General features: G+C 44.8%; 2 protein-coding genes across 2 annotated transcripts in view; one reads left to right on the top strand and one right to left on the bottom strand.

Annotated features, from left to right (window-relative positions):
* The window catches only part of LOC110968406 (nudix (nucleoside diphosphate linked moiety X)-type motif 13), a 14,182-nt gene extending 11,735 nt beyond the window's left edge, over nt 1–2,447 (bottom strand). Inside the window, exons 1-2 of the mRNA XM_051939049.1 lie at nt 2,443–2,447; nt 1,864–1,938 (exon numbers count right to left, since the gene is read on the bottom strand). Coding sequence (XP_051795009.1) covers nt 1,864–1,938; nt 2,443–2,447 — 80 coding nt within the window. The remainder of the gene's footprint in view (nt 1–1,863; nt 1,939–2,442) is intronic.
* Nucleotides 2,448–2,534: 87 nt separating this feature from the next.
* Nucleotides 2,535–10,000, top strand: part of rpp30 (ribonuclease P/MRP 30 subunit) — a 130,979-nt gene continuing 123,513 nt past the window's right edge. Inside the window, exon 1 of the mRNA XM_051939560.1 lies at nt 2,535–2,683. Within this exon, the coding sequence (XP_051795520.1) occupies nt 2,602–2,683 (82 nt within the window). The 5' untranslated portion in view covers nt 2,535–2,601. The remainder of the gene's footprint in view (nt 2,684–10,000) is intronic.

The raw sequence follows: 10,000 nt of genomic DNA, 5'->3' as shown, positions 1-10,000 counted from the left end.
CTCTGTGGTAGCGTCTGCTGTTTTCTATGCAGTGGTCTGCTGGGGAGCAGGGAGCACTGAAAGGGACAGAAAGAGACTGAACAGACTGGTGAGGAGGACCGGTTCTGTGCTGGACTGTTCCCTGGACTCCATAGAGGAGGATGTTGGTAAAGCTCACATCCATCAGGGACAACCCCTCCCACCCACTGCATGACACTGTGGAGTCTCTTTTTCAGCAGCAGACTGAGACACTCATTCTGCAAGAAGGAGCTATCACAAGTCATTCATTCCATCTGCTGTAAGACTTCATAACACCAGCATCACTGGATGATGGTAACATAAACTGGACTCTGTCACATCATCCTTTATCACATAATCTGCACAGTTTTTGCACCATTTGAATTTTTCTTGTCCTTTACATCACTCCATAAGCCACTTTTTCCATCCTACACTCTTGAACTTACTGTGAATATTAGTATGCTTATCATTATATTGTTGTTTATTGTTGCTCTACTGTATGCTGTGTGCTGCTGTAACATGGGAAATTTCCCCGGACACAGGGAGTAATAAAGGATTATCTTATCTCTTATCTTATCTTAAAGAAGGTGTTGAACACAGTTCACTGTGGAGGAGAAGCTTCTAACAGCTGGATCTGAGCACACATGGTAACCATCAGTGTTTTAGAAATAAAAGGAAGTTTGTGGTCCAGCTGCTGTGTTTATCAGACTCATCTGCTGGACTGTCAGCTGAAAGCTCGGTCATGTGACCACGCTGTGGTCCACTAGTGACCGCCCACCGGCCGTGACATGTTCAGGTGCGGTACGTTGCCGTGCATGAAATCAAACATAGTGGACACGCACCTTAACAGCTGTTCAGGGACTCTCATTCCTCCTTCATCCATCTGCTGTCAGACTGAACTGATGCTAACATAAACACATTTCCTTGCACTGCTCTCATTTATTTATAGTGCAGCAATTCTCTATTTATTCATGTTCATCCTACATGCTTGTACATATTGTTCATCCATCCATCCATCCATCCATCCATCCATCCATCCATCCATCCATTCTCTATCCACCGCTTTATCCTCACTAGGGTCATGGGGGGGGGGGGCTGGAGTCTATCCCAGCTGACTGAAGACAGGGGACACCCTGGACATTCTGTTAGTATAATTGTTATATTTACTGTATATTGCTGATGGAACACGGGAAATTTCCCGACATGGGCAGTAAAAGGATCATCTTATCTTCACTGTGTTCTCCATGACGTTCTTAAACTCATTAATGGCTGTGAATGATTCTAGTTTAACCCTCTGGAAGATGATTCAAGGACCATGATGGGAGAACGCTGTTAACTAGAGACGGCGAGAACCCGAGGAACCAGAGACTGCTAGAACCCAGGGAACCATTGAACAACAGCCACTGGGAGGGTAGATGTCTCGATGACTGATCATCATTCATAAACAGAAGACAGGAACCCTGGGACCACCTTTAGTTATCTGCAGAGTCTGACTGCAGCGCTCTGATTGGACGCACTGAAGTGTTCCACCAGGAGAGAGAACCTGCAGCGCCTTCTGCTGGACGAACCTCTTTTCTGTTCATGTTGACAGAAACGAGCCGAACCTCCTCTAAAACCTGAATTCTCGGTTGGTTTGTTTCTTCCAGAACTTTAAATAGATGTTTAGAGAACTTTAAGGTGGACCTGGAGGTTCTGCTGCTCATATTTACCAAACAGAAACGTTCTGCTGCTCCACAGTTCGGATAACTTTGATTCAGTTCCGGTTCGGTTCGGACCCAGAGAGAACAGATGTCCGGTTCTAACGATCCGCAGCTCAGAGAGAGTTTAGCGGACGAGAATGAGACAAATGTGTAGTTTGATAAATACCTGAAGAACGAGGAGACCTCCACCGCCTTCTTCTTCTGCTGTTGTTGTTTTTCAGCCTCACATCTCTGTCGCCCCCTGTCGGACACACCACATTGTTACTATTATTATTATTATTAACAACAGAATTTATTTATTTTCCTCTTTATTTTTTATATTTTACACACACACACACACACACACACACACACACACACACACACACACACACACATATAAAAATGTATCCCTATTTAATTCATTTTGTCATTCAAAGGTTAAATAATAACCCACAATAAATAATAATAATAATAACAATAACCATAATAATTGTTATTTTCATTATTATTTTATTCACAGAATTTATTTTCCTCTTTATTTTTTATTTTATTTATATTTTACGGTAAAATGACATCTTTTCATTATATATTTTGTCATTTAAAGGTAAAAAAACACAAGAAATTATTATTTTTTAAATTATCATGATTGTTGTTGTTAAATTAGCAAACTGTAGGTTTTAATAAATGTCACGGACAAATGAATGCCTCACTTTAAATAGTTTAGTGTATAAATAGTCTAATTTATAAATAACTACATACATACATCATATGTATTATCATTATTTAATGCCTAATAAAAAAGTAACAATTTATTTTGAAATCCCGACTAAACTCAGTGAGCTTCCGGATGCTGGGCGGAAGGACTCCAGCTCCCAGCAGGCCTTGCGGCTCCACACATGTGTATGCGTGTATCGGCGGCATCATGTCGGTGTTTATGGACCTGAACGTGCTTTTCTCTCCGGACCGGAACCGACTGCAGGGCGTCATAGAGACCGCAGCTCACCGTGAGTCTGGGCCGCCGGTACCCGGGTGACGTCACACCGGGTTCCGTTCCCGTATCTTTGCTCTTTTCTGAAACCAACTTTAGAGTTTGTCTATCAGCCAGTTAACGGAGAACCGTCTCCACGTTCTCCAGCCTAAATGAGCACAGAACCACAGAACCGGGCTGCGTCTTTAACGTTCTCATTTATCAGAAAGACAGTCAGAGATGTTTACAAACAAATATGACCCAAAGAAAACAAGGAACACCAGCAAGAACGTCCAAACAGCCTTTAAAGAACCCTGAACCAGACAGCATTCACGTTGTTCTGTTCTGTTCTCTCGAGTCGGGTTCTCTTCACGTTGTTCTCTTCACTCTAGTCGGGTTCTCTTCATGTTGTTCTGTTCTCTTCCCTCTAGTCGGGTTCTCTTCACGTTGTTCTGTTCTCTCTAGTCGGGTTCTCTTCACGTTGTTCTGTTCTGTTCTCTCTAGTCGGGTTCTCTTCATGTTGTTCTCTTCCCTCTAGTCGGGTTCTCTTCACGTTGTTCTGTTCTCTCTAGTCGGGTTCTCTTCACGTTGTTCTGTTCTCTCTAGTCGGGTTCTCTTCACGTTGTTCTGTTCTGTTCTCTCTAGTCGGGTTCTCTTCATGTTGTTCTCTTCTCTCTAGTCGGGTTCTCTTCACGTTATTCTGTTCTCTCTAGTCGGGTTCTCTTCATGTTGTTCTGTTCTCTCTAGTCGGGTTCTCTTCATGTTGTTCTGTTCTGTTCTCTCTAGTCGGGTTCTCTTCATGTTGTTCTCTTCCCTCTAGTCGAGTTCTCTTCATGTTGTTCTGTTCTCTCTAGTCGAGTTCTCTTCATGTTGTTCTGTTCCCTTTAGTCGGGTTCTCTTCACGTTGTTCTGTTCTCTCTAGTCGGGTTCTCTTCATGTTGTTCTGTTCTCTCTAGTCGGGTTCTCTTCATGTTGTTCTGTTCTGTTCTCTCTAGTCGGGTTCTCTTCATGTTGTTCTGTTCTGTTCTCTCTAGTCGGGTTCTCTTCATGTTGTTCTGTTCTGTTCTCTCTAGTCGGGTTCTCTTCACGTTGTTCTCTTCCCTTTAGTCGGGTTCTCTTCACGTTATTCTGTTCTCTCTAGTCGGGTTCTCTTCATGTTGTTCTGTTCTCTCTAGTCGAGTTCTCTTCATGTTGTTCTGTTCCCTTTAGTCGGGTTCTCTTCACGTTGTTCTGTTCTCTCTAGTCGGGTTCTCTTCATGTTGTTCTGTTCTCTCTAGTCGGGTTCTCTTCATGTTGTTCTGTTCTGTTCTCTCTAGTCGGGTTCTCTTCATGTTGTTCTGTTCTGTTCTCTCTAGTCGGGTTCTCTTCATGTTGTTCTGTTCTGTTCTCTCTAGTCGGGTTCTCTTCACGTTGTTCTCTTCCCTTTAGTCGGGTTCTCTTCACGTTATTCTGTTCTCTCTAGTCGGGTTCTCTTCACGTTGTTCTCTTCCCTCTAGTCGGGTTCTCTTCATGTTGTTCTGTTCCCTTTAGTCGGGTTCTCTTCATGTTGTTCTGTTCTCTCTAGTCGGGTTCTCTTCATGTTGTTCTGTTCCCTCTAGTCGGGTTCTCTTCATGTTGTTCTGTTCCCTCTAGTCGGGTTCTCTTCATGTTGTTCTGTTCTCTTCTCTCTAGTCGGGTTCTCTTCACGTTGTTCTGTTCCCTCTTGTCGGGTTCTCTTCATGTTGTTCTGTTCCCTTTAGTCGGGTTCTCTTCATGTTGTTCTGTTCTCTCTAGTCGGGTTCTCTTCATGTTGTTCTGTTCCCTCTAGTCGGGTTCTCTTCATGTTGTTCTGTTCTCTCTAGTCGGGTTCTCTTCACGTTGTTCTCTTCTCTCTAGTCGGGTTCTCTTCACGTTGTTCTGTTCCCTCTTGTCGGGTTCTCTTCATGTTGTTCTGTTCTCTCAAGTCGGGTTCTCTTCATGTTGTTCTGTTCTCTTCCCTCTAGTCGGGTTCTCTTCACGTTGTTCTGTTCCCTCTAGTCGGATTCTCTTCATGTTGTTCTCTTCCCTCTAGTCGGGTTCTCTTCATGTTGTTCTGTTCTCTTCCCTCTAGTCGGGTTCTCTTCACGTTGTTCTGTTCTCTCTAGTCGGGTTCTCTTCACGTTGTTCTGTTCTGTTCTCTCTAGTCGGGTTCTCTTCATGTTGTTCTCTTCCCTCTAGTCGGGTTCTCTTCATGTTGTTCTGTTCTCTTCCCTCGAGTCGGGTTCTCTTCATGTTGTTCTCTTCCCTCTAGTCGGGTTCTCTTCACGTTATTCTGTCTCTCTAGTCGGGTTCTCTTCATGTTGTTCTGTTCCCTTTAGTCGGGTTCTCTTCATGTTGTTCTGTTCTCTCGAGTCGGGTTCTCTTCATGTTGTTCTGTTCCCTCTAGTCGAGTTCTCTTCATGTTGTTCTGTTCCCTCTAATCGGGTTCTCTTCATATTGTTCTGTTCTCTCTAGTCGGGTTCTCTTCATGTTGTTCTGTTCTGTTCTGTTCTCTCTAGTCGGGTTCTCTTCACGTTGTTCTGTTCCCTCTAGTCGGGTTCTCTTCATGTTGTTCTGTTCTCTCTAGTCGGGTTCTCTTCATGTTGTTCTGTTCTCTCTAGTCGGGTTCTCTTCATGTTGTTCTGTTCCCTCTCGTCGGGTTCTCTTCATGTTGTTCTGTTCTCTCTAGTCGGGTTCTCTTCATGTTGTTCTGTTCCCTCTAGTCGGGTTCTCTTCATGTTGTTCTGTTCTCTTCCCTCTAGTCGGGTTCTCTTCACGTTGTTCTGTTCCCTCTAGTCGGGTTCTCTTCATGTTGTTCTGTTCTCTCTAGTCGGGTTCTCTTCATGTTGTTCTGTTCTGTTCTCTCTAGTCGGGTTCTCTTCATGTTGTTCTGTTCCCTCTCGTCGGGTTCTCTTCATGTTGTTCTGTTCTCTTCAGTCTAGTCGGGTTCTCTTCACGTTGTTCTGTTCCCTCTAGTCGGGTTCTCTTCACGTTGTTCTGTTCTCTCTAGTCGGGTTCTCTTCACGTTGTTCTCTTCCCTCTAGTCGGGTTCTCTTCACGTTATTCTATTCTCTCTAGTCGGGTTCTCTTCATGTTGTTCTGTTCCCTTTAGTCGGGTTCTCTTCATGTTGTTCTGTTCCCTCTAGTCGGGTTCTCTTCATGTTGTTCTGTTCCCTCTAGTCGGGTTCTCTTCATGTTGTTCTGTTCTCTCTAGTCGGGTTCTCTTCATGTTGTTCTGTTCTGTTCTGTTCTCTCTCGTCGGGTTCTCTTCATGTTGTTCTGTTCTCTCTAGTCGGGTTCTCTTCATGTTGTTCTGTTCCCTCTCGTCGGGTTCTCTTCATGTTGTTCTGTTCTCTCTAGTCGGGTTCTCTTCATGTTGTTCTGTTCCCTCTAGTCGGGTTCTCTTCATGTTGTTCTGTTCTCTTCCCTCTAGTCGGGTTCTCTTCACGTTGTTCTGTTCCCTCTAGTCGGGTTCTCTTCATGTTGTTCTGTTCTCTCTAGTCGGGTTCTCTTCATGTTGTTCTGTTCTGTTCCCTCTCGTCGGGTTCTCTTCATGTTGTTCTGTTCTCTTCAGTCTAGTCGGGTTCTCTTCACGTTGTTCTGTTCCCTCTAGTCGGGTTCTCTTCATGTTGTTCTGTTCTCTCTAGTCGGGTTCTCTTCACGTTGTTCTGTTCCCTCTAGTCGGGTTCTCTTCATGTTGTTCTGTTCTCTCTAGTCGGGTTCTCTTCATGTTGTTCTGTTCTGTTCTGTTCTCTCTCGTCGGGTTCTCTTCACGTTGTTCTGTTCTCTCTAGTCGGGTTCTCTTCATGTTGTTCTGTTCCCTTTAGTCGGGTTCTCTTCATGTTGTTCTGTTCCCTCTAGTCGGGTTCTCTTCATGTTGTTCTGTTCCCTCTAGTCGGGTTCTCTTCATGTTGTTCTGTTCTCTCTAGTCGGGTTCTCTTCATGTTGTTCTGTTCTGTTCTGTTCCCTCTAGTCGGGTTCTCTTCACGTTATTCTGTTCTCTCTAGTCGGGTTCTCTTCATGTTGTTCTGTTCCCTTTAGTCGGGTTCTCTTCATGTTGTTCTGTTCCCTTTAGTCGGGTTCTCTTCATGTTGTTCTGTTCCCTCTCGTCGGGTTCTCTTCATGTTGTTCTGTTCTCTTCAGTCTAGTCGGGTTCTCTTCACGTTGTTCTGTTCCCTCTAGTCGGGTTCTCTTCATGTTGTTCTGTTCTCTCTAGTCGGTTCTCTTCATGTTGTTCTGTTCCCTCTAGTCGGGTTCTCTTCATGTTGTTCTGTTCTCTCTAGTCGGGTTCTCTTCACGTTGTTCTGTTCTCTCTAGTCGGGTTCTCTTCACGTTGTTCTGTTCCCTCTAGTCGGGTTCTCTTCATGTTGTTCTGTTCTCTCTAGTCGGGTTCTCTTCATGTTGTTCTGTTCTGTTCTGTTCCCTCTAGTCGGGTTCTCTTCACGTTATTCTGTTCTCTCTAGTCGGGTTCTCTTCATGTTGTTCTGTTCCCTTTAGTCGGGTTCTCTTCATGTTGTTCTGTTCCCTCTAGTCGGGTTCTCTTCATGTTGTTCTGTTCCCTCTAGTCGGGTTTCTCTTCATGTTGTTCTGTTCTCTGTAGTCGGGTTCTCTTCATGTTGTTCTGTTCTGTTCTCTCTAGTCGGGTTCTCTTCACGTTGTTCTCTTCCCTCTAGTCGGGTTCTCTTCACGTTGTTCTGTTCCCTTTAGTTGGGTTCTCTTCATGTTGTTCTGTTCTCTCTAGTCGGGTTCTCTTCACGTTGTTCTGTTCCCTCTAGTCGGGTTCTCTTCATGTTGTTCTGTTCTCTCTAGTCGGGTTCTCTTCATGTTGTTCTGTTCCCTCTCGTCGGGTTCTCTTCACGTTGTTCTGTTCTCTCTAGTCGGGTTTCTCTTCATGTTGTTCTGTTCTCTTCAGTCTAGTCGGGTTCTCTTCATGTTGTTCTGTTCCCTCTAGTCGGGTTCTCTTCATGTTGTTCTGTTCTCTCTAGTCGGGTTCTCTTCACGTTGTTCTGTTCTCTCTAGTCGGGTTCTCTTCACGTTGTTCTCTTCCCTCTAGTCGGGTTCTCTTCACGTTATTCTGTTCTCTCTAGTCGGGTTCTCTTCATGTTGTTCTGTTCCCTTAGTCGGGTTCTCTTCATATTGTTCTGTTCTCTCTAGTCGGGTTCTCTTCATGTTGTTCTGTTCCCTCTAGTCGGGTTCTTTTCATGTTGTTCTATTCCCTCTAGTCGGGTTCTCTTCATGTTGTTCTGTTCTCTCTAGTCGGGTTCTCTTCATGTTGTTCTGTTCTGTTCTGTTCTCTCTAGTCGGGTTCTCTTCACGTTGTTCTCTTCCCTCTAGTCAGGTTCTCTTCACGTTGTTCTGTTCCCTTTAGTCGGGTTCTCTTCATGTTGTTCTGTTCTCTCTAGTCGGGTTCTCTTCATGTTGTTCTCTTCCCTCTAGTCGGGTTCTCTTCATGTTGTTCTGTTTCTCTTCAGTCTAGTCGGGTTCTCTTCACGTTGTTCTGTTCTCTCTAGTCGGGTTCTCTTCATGTTGTTCTGTTCCCTCTTGTCGGGTTCTCTTCATGTTGTTCTGTTCTGTTCTGTTCTCTCTAGTCGGGTTCTCTTCACGTTGTTCTGTTCCCTCTAGTCGGGTTTCTCTTCACATTGTTCTGTTCTCTCTAGTCGGGTTCTCTTCATGTTGTTCTGTTCTGTTCTCTCTAGTCGGGTTCTCTTCATGTTGTTCTGTTCTGTTCCCTCTAGTCGGGTTCTCTTTCACGTTGTTCTGTTCTCTCTAGTCGGGTTCTCTTCACATTGTTCTGTTCTGTTCTGTTCTCTCTATTCGGGTTCTCTTCACGTTGTTCTGTTCTCTCTAGTCGGGTTCTCTTTCATGTTGTTCTGTTCCCTCTTGTCGGGTTCTCTTCATGTGTTCTGTTCTGTTCTGTTCTCTCTAGTCGGGTTCTCTTCACGTTGTTCTGTTTCCTCTAGTCGGGTTCTCTTCACATTGTTCTGTTCTCTCTAGTCGGGTTCTCTTCATGTTGTTCTGTTCTGTTCTCTCTAGTCGGGTTTCTCTTCACGTTGTTCTGTTCTCTCTAGTCGGGTTCTCTTCATGTTGTTCTGTTCTGTTCCCTCTAGTCGGGTTCTCTTCACGTTGTTCTGTTCTCTCTAGTCGGGTTCTCTTCACATTGTTCTGTTCTGTTCTCTCTAGTCGGGTTCTCTTCACGTTGTTCTGTTCTCTCTAGTCGGGTTCTCTTCACGTTGTTCTGTTCTGTTTCTCTAGTCGGGTTCTCTTCACGTTGTTCTGTTCTCTCTAGTCGGGTTCTCTTCACGTTGTTCTGTTCTCTCTAGTCGGGTTCTCTTCAGTTGTTCTGTTCTGTCTCTCTAGTCGGGTTCTCTTCATGTTGTTCTGTTCTCTCTAGTCGGGTTCTCTTCACGTTGTTCTCTTCCTCTAGTCGGGTTCTCTTCATGTTGTTCTCTTCCCTCTAGTCGGGTTCTCTTCACGTTGTTCTGTTCTCTCTAGTCGGGTTCTCTTCACGTTGTTCTGTTCTCTCTAGTCGGGTTCTCTTCACGTTGTTCTGTTTCCTCTAGTCGGGTTCTCTTCACGTTGTTCTCTTCTCTCTAGTCGGGTTCTCTTCATGTTGTTCTGTTCCTCTAGTCGGGTTCTCTTCATGTTGTTCTGTTCTCTCTAGTCGGGTTCTCTTCACGTGTTGTTCTGTTCCCTCTAGTCGGGTTCTCTTCACGTTGTTCTGTTCTCTCTAGTCGGGTTCTCTTCACGTTGTTCTGTTCCTCTAGTCGGGTTCTCTTCATGTTGTTCTGTTCTCTTCTAGTCGGGTTCTCTTCACGTTGTTCTGTTCTCTCTAGTCGGGTTCTCTTCACGTTGTTCTCTTCCCTAGTCGGGTTCTCTTCATTTGTTTCTGTTCTCTCTAGTCGGGTTCTCTTCACGTTGTTCTGTTCTCTCTAGTCGGGTTCTCTTTCATGTTGTTCTGTTCTGTTCTGTTCTCTAGTCGGGTTCTCTTCACGTTGTTCTGTCTCTCTAGTCGGGTTCTCTTCACGTTGTTCTCTTCTCTCTAGTCGGTTCTCTTCACGTTGTTCTCTCTCTAGTCGGGTTCTCTTCACGTTGTTCTCTTCTCTCTAGTCGGGTTCTCTTCACGTTGTTCTGTTCTCTCTAGTCGGGTTCTCTTCACGTTGTTCTGTTCTCTCTAGTCGGGTTCTCTTCACGTTGTTCTGTTCTCTCTAGTCGGGTTCTTTCACGTTGTTCTCTCTCTCTAGTCGGGTTCTCTTCACGTTGTTCTCTTCTCTCTAGTCGGGTTCTCTTCACGTTGTTCTTCTTCTCTCTAGTCGGGTTCTCTTCATGTTGTTCTGTTCTCTCTAGTCGGGTTCTCTTC

Source organism: Acanthochromis polyacanthus, chromosome 19 (genome assembly GCF_021347895.1).
Source record: "Acanthochromis polyacanthus isolate Apoly-LR-REF ecotype Palm Island chromosome 19, KAUST_Apoly_ChrSc, whole genome shotgun sequence".
Lineage (NCBI taxonomy): Eukaryota > Metazoa > Chordata > Actinopteri > Pomacentridae > Acanthochromis > Acanthochromis polyacanthus.
Note: the sequence above shows the minus strand (reverse complement) of the source record. Positions and strands in the feature narration are given on the sequence as shown.